Source organism: Gallinula chloropus (genome assembly GCF_964237585.1).
Source record: "Gallinula chloropus genome assembly, chromosome: 3".
Classification (NCBI taxonomy): Eukaryota; Metazoa; Chordata; class Aves; order Gruiformes; family Rallidae; genus Gallinula; species Gallinula chloropus.
In genome coordinates, this window is record NC_140087.1 from 30724430 (window position 1) to 30747592 (window position 23163).

General features: G+C 37.7%; 1 protein-coding gene across 5 annotated transcripts in view; it reads left to right on the top strand.

The window, feature by feature from the left end:
• Window positions 1-23163, top strand: part of SYNE1 (spectrin repeat containing nuclear envelope protein 1) — a gene marked incomplete at its 5' end in the record, with an annotated part of 299290 nt that overhangs the window by 211889 nt on the left and 64238 nt on the right. For 4 of the 5 annotated variants that reach the window (XM_084262132.1, XM_084262136.1, XM_084262135.1 and 1 more), the window contains 16 exons: window positions 507-680; window positions 2557-2748; window positions 6605-6739; window positions 7299-7405; window positions 8763-8913; window positions 10268-10402; window positions 10554-10709; window positions 11302-11511; window positions 12169-12270; window positions 13934-14053; window positions 16334-16534; window positions 17211-17384; window positions 17817-17948; window positions 20680-20876; window positions 21896-22028; window positions 22435-22617. In XM_084262132.1, coding sequence (XP_084118258.1) covers window positions 507-680; window positions 2557-2748; window positions 6605-6739; window positions 7299-7405; window positions 8763-8913; window positions 10268-10402; window positions 10554-10709; window positions 11302-11511; window positions 12169-12270; window positions 13934-14053; window positions 16334-16534; window positions 17211-17384; window positions 17817-17948; window positions 20680-20876; window positions 21896-22028; window positions 22435-22617 — 2502 coding nt within the window. Of the gene's footprint in view, window positions 1-506; window positions 681-2556; window positions 2749-3345; window positions 3394-6604; window positions 6740-7298; window positions 7406-8762; window positions 8914-10267; window positions 10403-10553; window positions 10710-11301; window positions 11512-12168; window positions 12271-13933; window positions 14054-16333; window positions 16535-17210; window positions 17385-17816; window positions 17949-20679; window positions 20877-21895; window positions 22029-22434; window positions 22618-23163 lie in introns of all 5 variants that reach the window. The other variant, XM_084262133.1, reaches the window with a different exon arrangement.

Sequence of the window (23163 nt, forward strand, 5' to 3'; positions counted from 1 at the left end):
TTTACACACAGTGGCTACACCAAAGGCCCATCAGTATTCTGTTGGGTCCTTGAAAAATCTCTCACATGCCTCTCTTGAGACAGCAAACCTATCCAACTGCCTGCTGCTGCTGCCAAAAAGACGAAGCTGCTCTCCTTCCCCTGCAGCCCATGCCTAGCTCTGTGTCCCCGTGCATCTTTCTCCCTAAGCAAACAATGCTGTGCTAGTTGAACAAATTGAATCAGTGTAGGGGAAACCAAAAGGCGAGCAAGAGGAGGCAGAAAAGGCCTCACTTTTAGAGGGCTGTGATAGCAGAGATTAAATGAAGGAAGTCGAAATACAGTAACTGAACTGAAACAGAATTTCAGTCACCAGAAAAGCATGCTCATAGATTGAAAGCAATAGTATTTTGTAAAGGTATCCAACTTGTGAAAGAAAGGCCTTATTTTTTAAAAGTGACTATTGTGGTGAATTTCTTTTAGAAAGTAAAATCAGTGGGTTTTTTGGTTTTTTTTTTTTTCCTCTAGGAAAAACTGAACGAGCAGCTGGAAGAACAGCGACAAGAGCAGGCTCTTCAAAGGTACCGTTGTGAAGCTGATGAACTTGACCACTGGTTACTCAATACCCGAGCAACACTGGACACTGCTCTGGATACTGCTGAGGAACCAATGGACATGGAAGCACAGCTGGTAGACTGTCAGGTAAAATAATCAGTCCTGTAAAGTTTTGATAAACAGGATGCACATAGCTTTATCTGAATGAGGAGGCAAATATAGAGCATTAACACTAAAATTATTATTGAGTGGGAAGATGAAGCGTGTTAGTGGGGTAGAAGTTTTTGAGCTCCTTAGCACGTCATATATGTTTAACTAGCCTCATCAGTGGTTAGTGAAATAAAGTATAGCTTGTTCTTCTTAGAAAGTGCATGTAAACATAGCAGTAGGAAAACAAGGTATCCTGACTGCAAGAACATTTGAAGCTCTACAACGTTCAGAGGGCATTTTGTTTTCCTTTAAAGGCCTTTTATTTGTTTTACATACTGTTTTTGCTCTACTCAAGCTGGAGTTGTTGAACAGCTCACTTGATAAGTATGAAAGCACCTGCAGTGCACTCTTTACTCCTTTTCCAGCTGAAGAACCCACTCCCACTGGGAGTGGTGACTGGGACAGTGGGATGTTTTCTTCAGGATTAATCCCTACCCACATGCAAAAGTAAAGCATAATCATCAGTAGCTACTGTTTTTATGAATTTAATATCAATCAGCCCAGAATACAAAAACAGCTGAGGAAAAATGTTTTGCTGCAATAGGAGTAATTGCATATACTTTTATTAAAAAGGTTTGGATCAATCATAACATCCGCATTCTCAAATTAGTGGGAGGTTTTTATTTTTTAAATGTAAGTTTAGAACTTTATCATTGTCTATCTTATATTTTTTATTATAACAACAGACAGAAGGACAAAAGATTTCTTTTCATCTTAAAGAATGATGATCTCAACTATTTTAGGATAAATTGAAGTTAAGTTTCATAAAAGTCCAGTGAATTAAACATCAGGTTAAATTTCCACTGACACTTCTTCATTATTGGAGTTTTCAGTCTGTTCAGTCTCAAGTGTTCTTTCATCACCCATCCTTGGGAGCTCTTTGTTACATATAGATTAATTAACCCCATGGACTTAAAGAAAGGAGTAAATTTTTTTAATATCATCTGTAGGAAACAACATTAAAAAGAACAGATAACTTTGTGGAAAAGTTAATACTGCTGTTCTTTCGCTGGCTCTTCAAATCATAATGCAGTAAGCGTATATAAAGTCCTATATTTTTTCCATGTTTTATGGACTCTGCCCATGTTATCCTGTACACATTCCTTCAGAAGAAATATTTATAAATTTATATTTAATGGTTGCTAGGGAAACAAAAACATTTGATGTTAGGCTAGGTTTTTGAGCAAGAATTGTATAAGCTTTGAGTTCAGAAAACCAAAATATGCACTATGTCTTGAATACATCAATAGTTAATGGAATGTCAGGAAAGTAGCTTTTGAGAATAAACATGCCGGAGATTTGTCACTTTAAGTCTCTCTTTAGACTAAAGAGGATTATACAGAAATCCTTAAGTCCATCATGCACCAATCAGAAAGAGCAAATAGTGAGAAGAGAAGCTTATCAACACAGCCAGAGCAACACATAGGAGGAGGTAGGAAGCATTTCACTAAATGTACATGAAAGAATAGGGAAGAAGTAAAGCTAGCTGCATGCTCTGTTTCTTGTCATTATGGATGTCAGTCTAGCATTTTAGCCACTGTTACTTTTAATTTGCAAATAAAGGGCATCTCTTCTACAACAAATCCTTTGTTTCAAATAACTTTTCAATTTCTTATTTTGAAAAAGGTTACAAATAGAAATGGCAAATGTAAACATTTGCAAGCGTATTCCTAAGGACTGGAAGGCAAAGCAATGATAATATGGCTAGCCCTTAGCTTGGCGATGGGTGAGGTAGGCCACAGGTCTTCTTGCCAGAAAGTGTAACAGGTACTGGAAAATGTATGAATTTGCTTCTTTGTTTTTGCTGCTGCAGAACATGCTGGTTGAAATAGAGCAGAAGGTGGTAGCCTTGTCAGAGTTGTCTGTGCACAACGAGAACTTGCTTATGGAGGGGAAGGCTCACACCAAGGATGAGGCAGAGCAGCTGGCTGTGAAGCTCAGGACGCTGAAGGGCAGCTTGCTGGAGCTGCAACGAGTACTCCATGACAAACAGATCAACATTCGGGTAAGTGGCTCTTTCCAACTGGCTTCATGGTGGGCAGGAGTTTGGTGATTTCATAGTTTTATGCAACAGGGAAAAGAAGAAAAAAATATTTTACTGATTCAGTTTGAGCTAATAATCTTTAACTAGTAAATGGAATTACTCTCCAAAATAAAGAACAGCCTGGCAAGTGTTGGCTTATAATTTTCAAGCTAGCAGCAACACATAGTGAAATTATCTGTACCTTACTATCTTCAATGAAAGACAATAATATTTATTAAGTAGACAGATGATTAACTTGATCTGGATATACTCTACTCCTGTTCCAAATCCCTTTAGATTGCATGTGCTCTGGAGTAGGATGCCTCCCCCAACAAAAGAACAACCCTAAATACATGTTTTCTCCATACAGCGTGCACAATGCCACAGATAGCATCACCCTAAAGAAATATTGTTAAATACAACTAATATTCAGTGGCATAATTACACCAAACAAAATATTATATAAACTGGGATACATTTAACCTCAGTCTTGTCCTAGGTTTCTATTCCTTAGGAGCATTGGTCTGTTTATTGCCACTCATTCCTTTTATTTAATGTTTGGTTTTGGTCATTCTTTAGGTTAAACTAGCCTGTGGAGAACCGAATACATACAAGAAACCCAACCATGTAATGTGACTGACTGCTTTTGAGTTTGATTGCCCTGCTGTGACTCCCTCCCCCTCCTTTCCTTTTACTTCTTTTCTGGGCTTTGCTGTGCAAATTAAACATAATAAGCTTCAAAGATTTCTAGCTTGTAATGCAGATTAAAGTCTACTGAGAGGTTAGCTTGAAAAGTCATTTGACATGCTAAGAACTATTTTTAGTCTGAAGCAACTGGGTAACTATAAAACTTAATATAGCTTCTCAGAAAGAACACCCTGGGAAAAAAACAAGGCAAAAACACACAAAAAACCCAACCAAACAAACGACAAAAAACAAACAAACAAACAAAAAAGAACCCACAAAAAACCTGAGCACCTATCAATGAAAAAAACAAAAGGAAGGAAAAAACATAGGTATTTATTCCTATTGCCCCTACAATGAAATAAGTTTAATGTTATTTTTGCATATTAAACCTCATGATTATATAAATGACAAGTGTTATCAACAGCATGAAGGCATATAATAATATAAACTGATAGATTACTTGTGAAAGGAAAAGGCATTATAGACTTTATTGCTTCATTTTAAAATATGCATGGTGCATTTAAAAATGTACTGCAGTTTAAAATACATTGCTGTGATTTAGTTTACTTAAACTTTTAAAACAGATTTTTGGATGCTTTTCTAATATAAAAATCCCCAACAAAATAGTCATTTTAGATGCTACGTGTATGCAAGGCTTAATTTGCTTTATAAATTGCAAGCCTTTTTTTTTGGACTTCACTTATGGATCATGAAAAAAAAATCGGTGTAGGCCATTCAAATTTTCATCAAGCAGTTTTTTTCCAAATGAGAAATTCTGTAATGCCTTTTCCCAAACACTTGGGAATAAGAAATTTCTTACAGACTGAGGCTCATAGCATCAGATGCCCAAAAATGCATTCTCTTCACTGCCATTACTAACCCTGAGAAATATTATGTGCTAACAGCAGCGTTGCTCACGTGTGTAAGAAAATCAAACTTATACCTATCTCTAGATGTACTGATAACCTTGTAATTGCCCAGAGGATAGACCAGCTTGCAAGCTGTATTGTAAGACCATCAGAAAGACGCTTGAGCTTTGTTTTTCTTAATGTGATATTTCGTCATGTCTATTATTACTGTGGCAGAAGGATTTTGAGGAGCCAATATGAAATTCTGTGATTTCCTTCCAGCAATTTCATTTTTCCTTCTATTTTTAATGAATTAATGTCACTAATTATATGGAAAAAATACTGAGACACTGATTTTTTTATTCATAAAATAAAGCAGTGAAACTGCTGGATCTGTAGAATTCCAGTTTCCTGATTCCAAATGCAGCGTTTTTCAAGCACTTTGAAAAATATACAACATATTGCCTTATTACTGTTATCTACTAACATTCATGACAATAAAAATAAATAGTCTCCTCATAAAAGAAAGTAGTAGACTGTATTCTGCGGTTAAAAAAATAACCAAACAAATAACCCAGCAATACTCTGGTATTTCAGAAAATGTAGGAATACTATTTATTTCTTTTAATATAACTGCAGAATTGTTACTTCTCAACCCTCTTCCCAGAGAAACTTAAAATCAAACTGAACTGAATCAGCTGTCCAAATGCAGTAAAGAACTAGATGCTATTCTCTCAGTGAATGTATAAATTGAACAGCTATTGTCCCTCAAGAGTATAAAATAAAGCAGATTTTTTTTTTTTTTTACAATTTACAGAAAGCTTATCTTTTCTCTCATTTGTAATAGAAAGATTAAAGTACTAGAACCTCTTTATCCCTCACCTAATGTTTTCTTTGCATAATCTGGTATTCTTTAATGACATTGTTCACACTCCAACCACGTCGGCTTTCCTAGAATTTGTCAAGGATCACAGTTTGCCTCCAAACTGAATCCTTAATGAAAAAATCTATTATATAGAGCAGGGGATAATAGTTCTTTCCAGCTCTAGAAGCCTACTTGCTTCTTTTGCTCCTCTTACAGTTTATATACTCTAATTATTCCTTTCAACTCCAGTATACTCATCATCCCCCAAAACTGAGACCTTTACCTAACTTCTGCCTAACTCTTCTGCATCAGTGCCTGGTGCCAGGGTGGCAGAGGTCCATTCCAATTGTTAGCATAAGGAACACCAAATGAGGCAAGAGGAGTTTCTTTCCTCAGCCACCCTTGACCCTGCTGGTCCTTGACTGAATTGAAGCAGAGGGGATTTTGGATGGTGGAATGTGTTTGGTGGGGTTTTTAAGAGCCTTCTGTTATGTCTGAACCATTTGATGCTCTTGGTCTATTTGGAATGTGAGCTGAATCATGGGCAAAATATGAATGCTACAAAAATGAGGTATATAGAGAAAATGGGACAGGAATTAAGCCCCAGCTTTAGCTCCTGAAGCTTTAAAAAAAATCCCAAATACACAAACTCTACAGTCATCATGTGTCTGCAAGAACCATTACATAAATCCAGAGAGGTATGTAGATTTAAGTAGCCAGATGCACAAGAAGCATGTCTGTAACATTAGGCCTGATGTGCTAAAATCCCTGAGTTTGAATACATTGGCTGCTAAAATAATTTAAATTCACAGCTAAAATGGATTTCCAAAGTCAAGAAGTGGATAAAGCAGGTTTTGAAACTATTAAGGCATTTGCTATTTTTTTGCTTTGCTTACACAGAAGGCCTGTCCAATAACTCATCTTGGAAAAACATAATGATAGAAGTATGAAGCAAAGAGATTTTTGCTTTTGCTGTTCTATTGTAACATTCTGCTGTTTGGTCACTTAATGTCTTTACTGTTCATAACATAACTGACTGTGTTTCTGCCAACTACACGCAGTGATGTACTTGATTAATTTTGACCAGAATGACAACCGATAAAATTGGCCTTAATCCGACTAAAACAATCCATTGACTCCTTACCTTGGAGAAGCAGAACAGTCTTCGGAAACATGTGGTCTCTGATCTCTGGTCGCTGATGCTGCCAGGTGCCACGGGGCATTTTTTTTTACATTTTTGGGAATGCTCCATTGCTAGTAACCAATGGCCAGGAGCAGTAAGAAATCTAAAGTCATTGTTCACATCAGGATTTATGTGAACCAGCATCTTGAGAGACAGAAGGTGGCACTACATGTGGTTTTGAGGTGATGAGCTAGACCTGCCAGATCTTTAACAATGTAAGAGAATTTGTAAAATCTTTCTTTTTTCTCTTTAAAGCAGGGATCATTACAAGAAAAGGAGGAGAGCGATCTGGACTTTGTTTCCTCACAGAGCCCCAGTGTCCAAGAATGGCTGGCACAAGCAAGAAGCACTCGCTCACAGCAGCAGCAGAGCACCCTGCAGCAACAGAAAGTTGGTGGTTTGCATTTCTTTTATTTGTCTTTAGAGTGTGCTTAACACTGTAGCTAAGCCATTCTTAATATTTCCACTGAAATCTTTGTTATTAGACTGTTTCTTAGTCAGTGTTCTTGTAATGAATGATGCATCTGAGCTCAGTATTTTATATCTGTAACAGTCAGGCAAAACTAGATATCCTGAGGGACCACAGTCAGCTCACGTAACCACTCTGTATTTCCATTGTTCATCAGTAGCAGTAATCAATATTGTCTTTATAGAAGCAAAGATGCACACATTATGAAGTATGTTGTGTTGAATGATACACAGACATCCTCACTAGCTTAGGTTCCAGAAACTACATTGCATTAGCCAGTTATTTCAACCACCCAGTTTATGTACCCAATTTCTCTGTGTCCCTGGGTGGAGATTTTGCACTGGTTTTGGTGCTCAAGCAAGCCTTATCAGAAATAACTCTGCTATCTTTGCATGACAGTTATGCAATGTAGACATATCCTTCAAAGGCAAAACCAATCTGTTAAGGGTTTGTTTGGGTTTTTGTAACTTTCTGTACTAGGAGCTGGAACTAGAGCTAGAAGAACAGAAGAATCTGCTTCGGTCAGTAGCGTGTCGTGGGGAAGAAATCCTGACACAGCAAAGTGTTCCCGAAGGCCTGCGTATGAGGTGTGCTTTCATGTATTATTCTGCAAAGCAAATCTCTCTGACTTTGTGCTTTGTTATCCTGATGTTTGCATCACTTCTCTGCATATAATCCTCTAATATTTGTTTGGGTTTTTTTTAAATAGCACATAGGGTACTGGAGGCCCCGCTTATAATTCAGTGGTCTGATAATATAATTACACAAACTGTTCTGTGCTAACAGATCACTTTAAGCATTTAGAAATTCCTTTTATTATTATTATCAAGCATCACACTGAGATTATAACCTAATAGGATTCATCAGACAAGTTACTATAGTCAAGATCAGTTACTGCAGCTTTCTGGTCCAGCACTAATGTGTGAATCATAGCTGATCTCTAAAATACGGTAGTCTGACAATGAAACCACATCTTCCCAGAAGAAATACTCATTGCTTAATTTTATTTTTTCTGCGAGTAGTGAATATTTTTCTTTTTTAAGACTTGTGGATTTCAAATTTCATCTTTGGTTGTTATTTTCTTACCCAATTGTCCATTTGTGGGAAGTAGATAAAAGCCCCAGCTCCATCTCGGAGAGACTTCTGCCCTAGAGAAAGCAGAAGAAAATAACATCATACTGTCAATGTAGTCCTTGAGAATCAAGGAGCAGACAGTCCTTGGATTAAAACACTTCATTGAGGTATATCAGTAGAAATGAGCACTGTTTTGGTTCCGCCAGCATACTAAAGCCTAGAACCTGAAAGATTACTACTGTAAGGCAGTAAAACAAAGACCTATGCATAGGGGGTGTAAACTATACTCAATAAATTCTTTTCCTCAGCATTTGCATTAATTCAATGTGATTTTTTATTATAATGCCAGAAAGTACTTATCTCCTCCTTTTTGAAGTTTCCTTCTGTCATAACATGTTATACCATGAAAATAAACAAAAAACCACACAAACAAACAGAAAATGTTGAAGTTCATTCACTATTTAACAAAGCTAAACTCAAGTGCTTGTCCAGCATTAAAAGATCAGGATATATCTGGCATGTTGAGAGAAGTGGGGTAGGAGACCAATAATTTTTTTTCAGTTTCATCCTCTGAAGAAAGCTTATTTAAAAGTTATGTTTCAATGTAGTTTACATTCAGTCTGTAGGGGGGGGGCGCTCATTCTTAGTGTGAGTACTTGCAAGTCTAAGCAGTTTCTTAGAAAGTACATTTTATCCCATCAGTCAAGAACTTGTTGCCTTTACAAATCAGCCCTTGTCTTATCTGAAAGAAGAAAAGGCTTTAAAAAGTAGCAATTTAAATGTAGAATTTCCTAATTGAAAGAAGAAATAAACACCTTATGCTGTTAAAACTTCTCCAGTTCTTAAATTTCTATGCATCTTACCATTCAGTGAGAAGACTGATACAATATCTGAGGAATTAGCATTGGAAGGGGAGAAGCCGTCACCTGAAGAACAGATGAAGATGAAATGGGAAAGTCTGAATCAGGAATTCAATACCAAGCAGAGCCTTCTCCAGAAAGCGTTGGAACAAGAACAGCTGGTAGATATTTTAAATTTCTCTTTGCATTTTCTCTATGACAGCAGTTGTCACAACATGAGGTACAGTCTGTACATCGCAGAGACATTAAAGTGATACACTTCATGCAAAGAATATGGAAAAACTGGGTTTGTGATGCTTTGAAAAGCTATTAAATATTAGCACTAGTACTGCTCTTGGTCAAAGGGGTTTGAATTGCACTAGCATTGAGATGAATCAGTTTGTGTCAAAAGTAGTGTGGCCAGTAGGTCTAGGGAGGTGATTGTGCCCTTGTACTTGGCATTGGTGAGGCTGCACCTTGATTACTGTGTCCAGTTCTGGGCTCCTCACCATAAGAAAGACATTGAGGTCCTTGAGCGAGGCCAGAGAAGGGCAACCAGGCTGGTGAAGGTGCCTAGCCCTCATATGAGGAGTGGCTGAGGGAGCTGGGGCTATTTAGCTCGGAGAAGAGGAGGCTGAGGGGAGACCTTATCACCACCTACAACTACCTGAAGGGAGGTTGTAGAGAGGTGGGTGATGGTCTCTTCAGCCAGGTGACAGGATAAGGGGAAATGGCACAAAGCTGTGCCAGGGCAGCTTCAGATTAGGAAAAAATTTTTACTGAAAGAGTTGTCAGGGCCTGGAACAGGCTGCCCAAGGAGGGCATTGAGTCACCATCCCTGGATGTGTTTAAAATAAGGGTAGATGAGGTACTTAGGGATATGGTTTAGCGTAGGACGGGAACGGTTGGACTTGATCTTAAAGGTCTTTTCCAAACTTGTGATTCTGTGAACCAACTAGAAAGGAAGAATCTGCTTATCTAACCCAGGATAATTCTATAATAAATTGTTCCTCTGAAATTGACCAGTACTTTGGTGACAACTCTCCTGACAATTTAAAAGGAAAAACTAGTACATTTCAGGTTGAGTTCATCAGTTACATTCCATTCTTGGTTTTTATGAGTATGTGACAAAGCAGCAAGTGATTTCAGCAACATAATTTTTGCTGAAATAAGCAGAGATTAATCAATTAAATTTGGAACCATCCAAGTTCTATATTAAAGTACATAATCCATTTTATTTTTAATAGACCCATGCCCACTATTCTTCATAAGTTCTAAATATCTGGTATTCATTTGAAAGTAATTATTTTTTGGTAAAAATAAATTAGCGCTAACTCTATCCAAAAGCACTTCTGGTGACCCTCCTGTTGAGAAATTTTGTGTTCAAGATATTCTTGACAGAACAGTCACAGATTAGCACAGCAATATCCTCAGTCAGCAGCAGAATTTGTTTAGCTGAATTTCATGCCTAATCACAGAATCACAGAATCACAGTGCTGTGTGGTAGAAGCACTCTAATCAGTACCTCTCTCTCAGCAGCTTTACAGTAGACCAAACAGACTGCTCTCAGGAATGCCTTTGTATAAGGAAGACGGGCAGGGTGAGGATAAATCCTCAGTGTCACCAGTATTGGTTGAACTGAATCAGACCTTTGAAGATGTGTCATCTGAGGTAACATTTCAATTGCCTTTACACCTATCTTCCAGCAGAACCACATTTACAATGATAATTCCTCTAGCTGGAAATCCATCCCTTTCCCAAATATGAGATGTTAGAGTGTCCTGTTCTTCCTCTCTCGACTTCTGTGGTTCCTTTCACCCAGGCTGGCTGGATGGAGGAGGGCCTGCATCTTGAACAGAAGCTGTATGATGGTGTCACAGCCACCTCCTTGTGGCTAGATGGTGTGGAAGAACAGGTCTTTGTTGCTACAGCTCCGTTGCCAGAGGAAGAAACAGAAACATACCTCTGCAAGCAAGAAGTAAGGAATCTGTGAATAAGATTTTCATTAAATTGCCAATAAGGATGCATTTTATGTAGCATTTAGAAAGTATTAGAATCCTCGATAAGTGGTGTGTTGCAGTCATAATCTCTAGATAATTGCAGTATGCTGCTACTAATTAAAAGTAACTTTACTCACTGTTGAGAATGTTGCAGAAAGCAGCACCTGACGCAAGTTATTGCCTGGTCAGAAGAGAATTAAGCATAGAGTCTTTCTTCTGTTGAACTTATTTGCTAAATATTAGGATACTATAGTATTGAAATGAAATGAAAAAGAGGGAGGAATGGACTCAGAGAGAGGGAAGGAAAGAGTTTTTCACCAGCTATGTGGATTTCTGCTTCCTGAAGCCCTTATTTGGGCAGGGTAATTTCATTTCAGCACTTCTTTTCTTCAGAGCAGTCTCGGGGGGTTAACAGAAATACTGTAGCTGCATAGCTTTGTCTAGTGTGCGTATGTTAAGAGTGTAGCAAAGCCACTGTCTCGCTGCAAAACTGGCAATGGTTATGGCAATACACTTGCTTCCTTTCTGGAATGTCTAATTGTGGCCTTGTTTTGTTTTCTACAAAATCAGTCTCTTGCCAAAGAAATCAAAGAGGTAACAGAAGAAATGGATAAAAACAAGAACTTATTTGCTCAAATATTTCCTGAGAACGGTGATAATAGGGATATTATAGAAGGTACTTTGGACTGTCTCCTGAGAAGACTGACCTTACTGGAGTCAGTAGTAAACCAGAGATGCCATCAGATGAAAGGAAGGCTCCAGCAAATAGTGACTTTCAAGGTATGATACCTATCTGAAGGAATTAATAGGGGTACATGTCAAATGGGAATATAAAGGGTGTGATTCACAAAGCAATGAGAATTTTTGATACCAAATCAAAGAACAATTTCTCACAGGTTTTTACTGAAAATCAAACTTCTTAGGCTATGCAAAACTTGGTACTCGAATCAAGATCCAAAATTTAAACTCTCTGCTAGAAGCCTTCTGTAACTCTTGCAGTTATTGCTGATTGTTCATCCCATGCTCTCACCCTGCTTGCATTGCAATAAATGAAGTGATTGACTACAGTTCTCAAAGGAGAAAAAGGAATTTTAGAGTTCCACTCTACACATTTTATAATTTCATAAATGATAGACTACTACACTGTTTATATTAACTGTGGTAAAATAGAAAGCATAATACTGATTTCCATCTTTCTGACCATCTTTAAGCCATCCTTTTACTCTATAAGACCTTTCTATCTCAAGCTGTCCATGTGGAGAAAAGCAGAAAAAGGGAGGTGGGGAAATGTTCACTGGTGCTTCCAGTGTTAAATATTTTTTATGCCTTAGTGTTGAGATCATACACTGTAATGCTTTAAACGTTTTGGAATGTATAATATTTTTCATTTTGTTTGTGCTGTGATTGTCTATAATGTGTCATTGTTGTCTCCTGTAGAATGATCTGAAGCTCTTGTTTACATCAGTGGCTGATAACAAATACTTAGTTCTACAGAAACTAACAGAGGCAGCCGAGAAACCGGAAACAGAACAAATGCAGGTATGCTGAATGTCTATTACTTGGGTGAAAGAAGAGATAAAGTTACTATCCAAGGTGTAAATGGATTCCAGAGAACAGTTGGTTTTTATGAGCAAATGTACGTAGTCACATAAAGTATTTGAAAATGAGTACTTCTAAAAGTTTTAGAAAAATAAACAAAAAAGAGGTGTCTTATCTCCCCAGGTGACCTAGTTATGCTGGGCACTATGTGAAAGAAAACAAACATCAGAAACCAAAAAATGTCTTAATGTTGTTTGTCTGGCTATTAGACTTTATTAAAAATGAAGACACTTTCTTCTGCACTGACTTATAGTAGTATCTTGACTGCGTTAATTTTAATCTATGGGAGTAACTGTTTTCTCTTTATCATGAATTGTCTGATGGATAAATAATTAATAACATGACAAAATATATCCTGTTTCCTTGTTTCTGTTTTGCCAACAAGAGAAGTGAATGAAGTATGTGAAGGCTACTTTCTACCTGTGTTTCTTGTTACCCAAGAGCTACTGTTGCCTAGTTCCAGCAGGTGACAGACAGAGACACTATCCTTCAGCTAAACAGAAATACTGGCCTTTACATATATGATAATCAAATTCTGAAGGAATTGTAATTTGTGTATGAATAAGAGAGGTTGCAGACTGTGTTTGACTTTCCTGTTTTCCGTGATGCAAAAGACTGGTAAAAATTTAGCTCCTATATGATTAATTTAACTAGCAAACAGGAAAATTACATAGAAACAAAAGCAACTGAATTGATTTCTCTTTTTCTGAACATCTACCTTGTCTGATAAAACATTCAAATTTAAAAACATTGTTATTTGTTCAAGATGTGATTGGGAAAGTAGAAACAAGACCCTTAATCAGGTAGGTAACTTAGTTGCATGAATTGTAAGTTTAGTGACTGTATTTTGCATTAGTAGGAGTCGGGAGTTTGATACAGAACTCTAAGCATTTGGATTTGCAGTTTCCAAGGGCCTTAACAAAGGATTTCATTTACAAGAGTCTACCTTATGCGTTTAATTTAGTGATAGCTTGCATGATTTAATTAAGCAGTGACTCCCAGGTTGAAAGAGCTGTTTCTTGTAGCCACCGTTGAAAAAAGTCAAGTTATCACCTCCATACACTTGCAAATACCAAACTGTGTGCTGTCAGTTCTCATTATCTAAGTACAAAAGGGGATGTGCAAGTCCTTTTTTCTTGAGGTTAAATTTGTCCCTATTCTCCTCCTGTAAAGAAGCTGTGCATAGCTCTCTGCTAGCTTGCATGTCTTGCTGTGATGGTTGTTTGCTTGGTGCTCAGACATGACAATGATGAGTGTTAATAAAATAATGCTTAAAAAGAAGGCGTTAGAACGACTAATATTTTTTCTGTGTCATTACCATACAATTAAAAGCCTGGAACTTCAAAGCAAGGTTTTGTATAAATCAATGTATGATACTGAACCAGTTTTTTATTTAAAAAAAACCTGCCATATTGAATTTAACTGTAAGAAACAAACTGGGATCTAACAATTTTGAACTAATGCTTTCTTTATAGTATGCATTCAAATTTCAGCAGAGGAACTGATTAATATTTCAGGCAGAAAACAAAAAGAATATCCCTGTATGGCAGCTACAGTACTGATATTTAACCTTCAAACTAAATGATGTAATTTTCAAATACAGGTTATACTGCAGGCAGAAGAAGATTTAAAGGAACTAGATAATGGAATTAATGAATTAAAGAAGCGTGTAGACAAGCTACAAATTGAGCAACCTTCTGTGCAAGAACTGTCAAAGATCCAGGTATAGTTCTTAAAGTTCCATCCTAGACCTGTCTGGTGATATCAAAGATATCAGTATGCTCCTTTTCTTGTTCATCAGATAGTTTAGGAAAGCATATTTACAAGCACTTTAGTGTGTATAAAAGATTTTCTCCCCAATTCACCTAATTTTTCTACTTTTTGTACTTTCATTTTTTCTACGATCTCTATTATTAGTAGCATTAATCATAAAAACACAAACCCGTTTTCTTTCATCTCTTTCTTATTGAGTCCCTGATCAAACAGATAAAATTAAGCATGTAACATAAATATCCACTGAAGGTAGAGCTCTGCTCTCACCAATGTCTCATAATTTGGAGTTTAGTTCTCTCTCACATCTGTCATTTTTAAAAAAGGAGGGGAGTGGAAGGGGATAGATAGCTGTATGACCTGAAATTGAAATGTTCTGCATTTATTTGAAAGCCTTTCATGTTCCTGTACACTTTCAGTTACACTTGGTATTGAACACACCTCAGTAGTAGGACTTTTATGTTGAGGCTCTCTGAAGTAGATGCATGTGGGCAATTGATCCAGAACTATCCTAAGGCTGCTGAAAGTCCTTTGTGAGCAGTTTGGTGCTGAGGCAGCAGAATACTTCAGGAAAGATCAAGGAGAAGGTTAATACCTGAATTTTATCAATCAGTCATAAAATGGTTTCAGTTGGAAGGGACCTCAAGGATCATCTAGTTCCAACCCCCTCTGCCATTGGCAGAGACACCTTCATGAGACCAGGTTTTGCAAAGCTCCATCTAACCTGGCCTTGAACACTGCCAGGGAGCAGCAGCCACAGATGCTCTGGGCAGCCTGTGCCAGGGCCTCACCACCCTCACAGGGAAGAATTTCTTCCTAATATCAAACCTAAATCTATCCTCCAGCTTAAAACCATTACCCATTGTCCTACCACTACATGGCCTTGTAACCACTCTTTCTTGAAGGTCCTTTTTAGGTAGTTGAGGGCTGCAATAAGGCCTCTCCAGAGCCTTCCCTTCTCCAGGCTCAGCAAACCCAACTCTCTGAGCCTGTCTTCAACAGGAGAGGTGCTCCAGCCCTCTTCATGGCCCTCCTCTCAAAAGCTGTGTGTCTTTCTTGTACTGGGAACCCCAGAGCTGGAGGCAATACTCCAGGTGGGGGGTCTCACAAGAGTGGAGTAGAGGGGGGGAAGAGCGGAGTACCCTTTATAATGACATAACAATAAATTGAAAGAAAAGGACAGCTGAAATGGAACCATAAACTTATTAAGTCAACAAAACAGTAATCTTAATTAAAAGTGATTGACAAAGAACTTGCACAATTTTTGTGTCTTTTACCTAGTTCTTTATCCTTTTGGTTTTAGTGCCTCCTGCCTTTTCCCTTTTTCCTGTAAGATTATGTGTAAATATTCTCCTCCCCTTGATTTCAGGTTTTAGAAAAGCCTTCCCTTTTATTTTCTGATAGTTGTGCTTCTCACAGTTGTGTCTCTAAATCTAGAAGAACCAGTTGCGGGTGAGTACTGAGGGTGGGTACTTTGCCGTAGCACTGTGTGGTAGTAGGGATATTTTGGTTTATTAGTTTCTGGGTGTTTTTTCTTGGTCAGAAGTACAGGCGTATCCTCACAATCAGGCAAATGTTCTGAGAATACAATTCTCAAAACCAAAACTAATCCTGTTCGGGTGAAGAAAAACATCTGTAAGTTGCAGTCAGCTTTGTGATTGAGGTATACAAGAGGAGTAATAGCACATGGGTACGAATGAGATTCCTACTTTGGGATCACTTTTTATTTTGGCAATGTGGGTGCCCTGTGGAATACACACAGAACCTCATCTACACTTTTCCATATCAAATATTTTAGTCCTGATTTGATTTTTAATATGTTGTATGTATTGTGCTTGCTGCTAGTAAGCTGCTGAGGCAGGAGAGGGAGACAAATCTGACTTTGAGAAGCCCATAGTCTGTACCCATGATGAAGTCCATCCAACCCTCTGTGCTGTAAGAAGTACAATGTAAACAGCATCTGCAGTGTTGCAGTAGTCATACAGTAGTCTGGTTTCAGTGACATAAGCCCAATCACCATTTGCTACTTAAAGCAAGCCTTTGGAATTCTGCTACCTTTGTTCCTGAATGCAGGCACTTGATAATTTTTTCCGTCTTTAAATGGACAGGTGTTAATTTTTCAATTAAGTCAGTACATCTTTTTGAACTGGGAATAGAGAGACAATATATTTGCTTCTAGGAAGATATGTAAGGTACGAAATAAGAATCACCATTGCTGCTCTTTGCTCCAAAGGATATGTATGATGAGCTGATGATGATCATTGGATCGAGACGGAGTGACCTGAATCAAAATCTGGCTCTTAAGAGGCAATATGAACGGGCTTTGCAGGACCTGGCTGACCTGTTAGAAACAGGCCAAGAAAAGATGGCTGGTGATCAGAAAATGATTGTTGCATCTAAGGAAGAGGTTCGATCACTACTAGACAAACATAAGGTAATAAACTGTGACATATTTCAGGAGTAATCATGACTGTAAGCTTGTACACAGCAAATTGCTAACTTTCTGTCCTATAGCTTCAGGAGCATTTCCAAATGAGTGTCCAGTATTAAATCAAGATATATTAAAAATTACTGTATTTTAAATTGGAATCAATAAGCTGTTCTGATGGAATAACTTTCAGATGCTCTGTTGAAGGTGAACCCAGGAAGATCACATTTTCATTCTTATTCTAATAACAAGTTCCTACTTTTGTCCTATCATGCTACATAGTTATTTCATCGACCACTCCATTGTCTTCTAACAGAAATTTACATTTGCTAACATAGTACCCACAAAATATAACAAGTCTTTTCCACACTTTTTATTAAGGAGATTTTTTTGGTGGCATACATCTGATTTAAGCTACTTTTGTTTATGGGATGAGAGTGGGGATAGAATTTATGTGGAAAGGGTAACCTCTTTCTTTAAAAAGGCTATTGTCCTTTTTATATTGTGTTGGATTTTGTGAAATGTTGGTCAAAGGAAGAGTTTAACTAATTCTATGTCTACAGATATATGGTTGTACTACTACTGCTTAAAATGGTGTTTAGGTGATAATGACCTAAGTAACAATTGCACTTTCTCTTTTCTATTCTCTCTTTGCCCTCTATCTCACACCCAAATTTCTCAGGAATATTTTCAGGGGTTGGAGTCTCACATGATCCTGACAGAAACGCTCTTTAGAAAGATGAGTAGCTTTGCCCTCGTGAAGGAAACTCAGTCACATTCAGAGCTAATGACACAAGCGTCAGCTGTATTAAAGCTGGCTCATAAAAGAGGTGTGGAGCTGGAATATATTTTAGAGGTGAGAATTTCTGTAGTGTTTTCTGTAACACTGTTGTGATCAACCACCAGGATATTCTGTAATGTTGATTTCCTGTGTTTAGACTGATGGCCATCAGTTCATTTTGTCATACACGTGACGCTGATAGACTATGTGTGATCTTTGCTATTTAACTGTTCTGACCTTCAGGTGACACAAGTTTTGTTCCTCTACATTTAAAAGAGCTGCTGAGCTTTAGCTGACAAGGAGAACATGACAGCTTTACCTATGTGTTCTAACTAAAAGCCGAGCTTGACACAGAGATGGTGTCTTATTATAGGTTCACCAGACACTTTAATTTCTGTATATTCACAACCATGCAGCCATAGGATTTCAGATTGAGAAAGCAAGTAATAAAAATTCTTGATACGCAGATCAGTGTTCCCCATATACATGGATACTTTGTGCTTGCAGACCTGGATGCATCTGGATGAAGATTACCAGGAACTTACCAGACAGTTGGAGTCTGTTGAAGGTAGCATCCCAACTGTTGGTTTGGTGGAAGAGACAGAGGACAGGCTTACAGACCGGATTACACTTTTTCAGGTTGGTGCCTTTTAGACATTTTTTACTGAAAAGTTGGATGAAAGAGACCTCTGAAGGTCATCTACTCCAGCCTCCCCCTTGAAACAGAACTGTTGCCATGGGCTGGATGAGCCACAGTGTTGGAAACCTCAAAAGATGGAGATTGCATAGCCAAGCTAGGGACCAATTGCAGTGCTGCACAACTTCCTACTGACAAGGTTTATATAATAATCTAAATCTTTGACTTTATGTTGTCACTTCTTTCTTTTTAATATTGTGTGGCACAACTTGAGGAGCACTTACCTCTATCATCTTTTTCATTCTTCTCCAAATAATTATAGACCTTTGTTATACTGGTCCTTAGCCTCCTATATGTCAGTCTAAACCAAGCACACCTCCCTCATCCTCTTTTTAAGGGACACATGTTCTAGGTCCCTAAACATCTTAATGGCTCTATACCAGGCATTGACTGCATCCTCATTCTTGAACTCAGTGACAGGTGGGGGCAGAGCGAAATCAGATGCTACTGGCCTACAGCAGTATGTAGATGAGGATAATAAAATAACTTAAGTTTACTGTTTGCAGGCCAGTGTTGTGGCTTGCTTTGTTCATGGTGTCTTTGTTATGGAAGATGACAGATTAAATGTGCTAACCATTCCCTTCCTAGCCCGCGCTGAAAAACAAGATTATTCTGCCCAAGGGTGAGAATTTGCATGTCTTATTGAGCATCCTAAGGTTTCTGCTGCCTCCAACCCCAAGTTTATCAGTGTTTCTGAACTAAATGCCAAGCACTCTCACTATGTTAGTGTCATCCACAAATTTTTGATGGAGTGTTCTCTATCATCATCCATGCCTTTAATGAAGATGTCAAAGATGTTAGTCCCTAGAGGACTCTGCTCATTACAGTCTGCCAGCCAGACACCAAAACTTTGATCAATAGTGTTTGAGGCTGGTAATGCAGCTCAATTTCAACCCATGTAACAGTCCATTTATTCAGGCCACATTCTGTCTGCTTCCAGAGGAGGGTCCTATGGGAGACTGTCAAAATATCACCCACAAAGACAGTGAGTTCGTCATAAAAAGCTCCAAGTTAGTGAATCTGAGCTGAATATTCCTGATTAACTTTTGATCCTTTTTGTCCTTGAAAATTGGTTACAAAGAGATGTGTTCCATGATCTTTCCAAAGAACAAGGTGAGATTGAACACCTTGCAGTTCCCCAAGTTGCCTTTCTTCTTCTCAAATGCAAAAAGAACTAGTTGTTTAAATATAGGTTTTTTACCACATCCTGGTTTTTTTCAATCTGTTCTCAAAATGAGAATTCTGGTCTAGTGTTTTGTCTTTGTCTCATTATACAGCAGATATTTTGGATGGAGTTTTTTGTTGTTGTTGCCATTTTCTTGGTTTGTTTCACAGAAAAATGTCTGCCAATATCCTCTTGCAAATTGACAACTTACCTACTCTAGCTTTCTTATGTGTGTTTTTCTTTTACTAGACAGCTTTCTGCTTTTGCAATGTTATGAGGAGAATTTAGGCAATCTTTTGTGTGTGGGGGTTATTTTGGTTTTGTTTAATGCTAGGCATTATTTGTGTTTACCCCAATCCTAAATTAGTTTTCCTCTTTTGTTTCTCTTGCCAGTTACATAACTTAGGTTATTCAAATCCAGGTTCTTGAATGCTGCTATGGAATAATTTTAATACCTTTTTTTTTTTTTCTATATCTCCTGGTGATCACATTTAGGTTAAAAATCCTTCCTAATTAATTTCTGGCTATACTGGAAATTTTTATGCTACTCTCTCCGAGTTACACATTTATTTGTGTATATGTATTTTATATGTTAGTAGACACACAGACACTCCAATCTATTAGAGCTTTATTTATGTGAGAAAGAAAATGAGTTATAGAAAGTTTATGTAGCCACCAGTACATTGGTAGTTTTGTACTCTTTAGATTAATTTCAGCATAACTGAAAGATGGAAATGCAGGCATTTTTATGCTCAAGCTTAGTCAAATATACAGATGTTTTAAAAATCTGTACTGTTTGTATATTGATAGTGAAATTCAGCAGGTGAATTTGCCCACATATGGAAATTCTTTACCCACCCAAGAATCGCCATTTATATTAAATCTGTCTCTGCTCCCAGTTGGATTCATGGTAAAAGTATTAACAGTTTGTCCTTTTTCAGTAGCTTGTGTGCTTTCTTTTGCCATAACAATTGTCCTATGTGTTCAGGGACTTGGATGGAGGGGTAATTAGCTCTTTTCTAGATCAGTAGTAGATCAGTAAAAGAAGAGATTGATGACTGAAGGTAGGCGTTGAAAGAGCTGAAGTGTGGCCACTGTTCATAACTTGATATCGGACACTTTCAACTTTCATTCCAGTAGTTTTCAGCAGATGGTTGATTAAGTTCTGCTATTTTAATCAATTTCTCTCAGAAATGGTGTTGCCCCGTGAAGATTTTACTGAAAAATTTCTTTTCAAGTATAAAATATCTACACCAAGAAGGAGTTGTTCATGGGATGTCAATAGAAATATTGAATTGAGGAGTTTTGTAACAACATGATTGGATTCTAAGCAGGTTACCTGCATGGTGGTTCTTGGAGACTTCTAGAGCTGGAGCAGAGGGAAAAATGTGATTGTTCCATGGTAACATCTGATATGCTACAAAATGCAATAAGAGAAAACAAAATGTTGAGAAAGCATGGTATCAGAGACCTGCATAGCTATATAATCTTCTCCTCTGTCATTCCAGCATCTGAGATCTAACCTGACTGAATACCAGCCTAGATTATACCAAGTTCTAGATGATGGGAAAAGGCTCCTTTTTTCTGTTAGCTGCTCAGAACTGGAAAGTCAACTGAACCAACTAGGAGAACGTTGGTTAAGTAACACCAGCAAGGTTACCAAAGAGCTTCACAGGCTGGAGACAATCCTGAAGCACTGGACAAGGTAATGGTGATGTAGTGGACAATGTAACTCCTTAACCTGCACTGTTCAGGTCAAATAGTTCAGAACTGTTACATTCGACATTTGAAAGAAAGTACTTTGAGATATATGTGGCAATTTGACTACAATATGCTACTTCTGTTCCATAAAAGTGCTATTATACTCTTTCATTTGCAATAACACTTGTACCAGATAGCAGTTGGTGAGAGAAAATCAGCAGATATCTTCTTTAGATGACTAAGTTAGAAGCCCGATGCCCATACAGGTTGAGGAGGACCCATACAGGTGTGTGCTTTACTAGGTAGCACTAGTAGCTTAAGCATGTTCTGGTAGAGGCATTGCCACTGCTGGTTACTTGCGGGTGCGTGTCATTGCATTTATGGAAAAGAGATTTTAGCTGTCTTTAGCATTGTTCACATTCTACTTTTGAAATTAATACTCTGACATACAAGATTTGTCTAATAATCATAATATCCCTTGCTTGCTGGCTTACTTGCCATTCAAGAGAGGTACGTGAAAGGATTGTATGTACAAAGGTTATGTGGAGATCTATTCATTCTGACATCTCATTAATTGCTTGGCATATGACATGATAAAGAGATAGTTTATTGAAAAAATCATTATATTTCTGCTCTGAGATACCTTGTGGTAAAGCCTTTGGAAAATTGAGTCTTCTAGTGGAAAGAAAAAATGTGTTTGTGTGTGGGGGATGAGGTGCTGTTACAGCTTGCCCAAACAGATTGGTAACCTAGTTACTAGTACTTCATTAAACTTAGCTCTTCCCAAGAGGCAAAAAGAAGGTTCTGTTAGGAATTGTGGGTGTGATGGTTAAAATAAGAACTTCCTGACACCATGCCTGTCTTTAAAATAAAATCAAGTTTTTCTGAAGTCTAATAAAGGAAAGAAAATGGTTTTATTTTAAATCTGTCATACAGTATATTCCTTTTAACACATGGAGGAGAGATTGCTCAGTTGAAGTCAAGAAGTGGCGATGACTGTTTTACTTTTAAACATCTTTACAGATATCAAAGTGAATCATGTGAACTGACACATTGGTTACAATCTGCAAAGGAGCGACTTGAGTTTTGGAGCCAGCAGTCTTTGACAGTTCCTCAAGAGCTGGAAACGGTCCGAGACCACCTGAACTCCTTTTTGGTAAGTCATTCATTTGGTAGGACAACGTTTTCTCTGCAATTACACATAAACAGTCGAGCAATCATATGGTTATAATTTTTCTCATTGTTGAAGTAATGAGTATTTTAAAAAGTTTAAAAAAACTCTTTCTGTAAGTGAGCTGTCCTTTAAATAGCTGGTGGTTTTCCACATTCAGAACTCCTTTGCTATAGCAATGATTCTAAAGCTTGATGGTTCTGATAGCAGACTATCTTTTTAAGACTGAAAACGATTTTGTTCTCACTCAGTCTGAAGTATAGCTTGTAAACAGTAATAGAAAATATATGGTTTTAAAGGGAAGGGAGGATATTCTTAGCTTTCTGAGGTAAAGCTGTAAGTACAGTAAACAAGTAGTTCATTATTTACACAAAAACTATTCTGCTTGCAGGAGTTTTCAAAAGAAGTAGATGCTAAATCATCACAGAAATCTTCTGTCCTGAGTACTGGGAATCAACTCCTCAGGTTGAAGAAGGTGGATACAGCAACCTTACGTGCGGGATTGTCCCACATTGACAGTCAGTGGACAGAGCTGCTCACACAAATCCCAGCAGTACAAGAGAAACTGCACCAGGTAAGGCCAGTGACAGCCTTTGATATTCTGGAAATTTGGTGCTGTCTTCAAGAGATAGCTGCTCCTTTCCCAATTTATCCATGTGAGGCAATATAGGAACAACGGTCCTCCTGTTTTAATGTGGGAAAGCATACACTCATGTCCAAATCCTCTCTACCCATACTGTTTAACACCTACCGGTGTTAATGTCAAACTTTCATAGTTCCATTTGATACATTTTAAAGAAAGAACAGATGCCATGTCAGATTTGGGTGGTAGTTTTGTTCAAATTGAATAGACTGGGTTCAAGTCTGCACAAGATAAAATAAACCTAAAAATATTGTGCAAGGTTTCTGCTAGAGTATGTAGGAGCAGGATGATTTTGGTTGTATAGTTTTGCTTTTTAATGCTATAATGCTTTGTGTATATTTTAGGTGAGTGTCAAAAAAATGTCATGGAATACATTTCTGAGTAACTAAATGCAAGCAAGCACTATTGTATCAAATGTCTTTTAAGTAAAACAAGTACTATTCAAAAGCAGCCACTTAGAAATCACTGCAAGAAGAG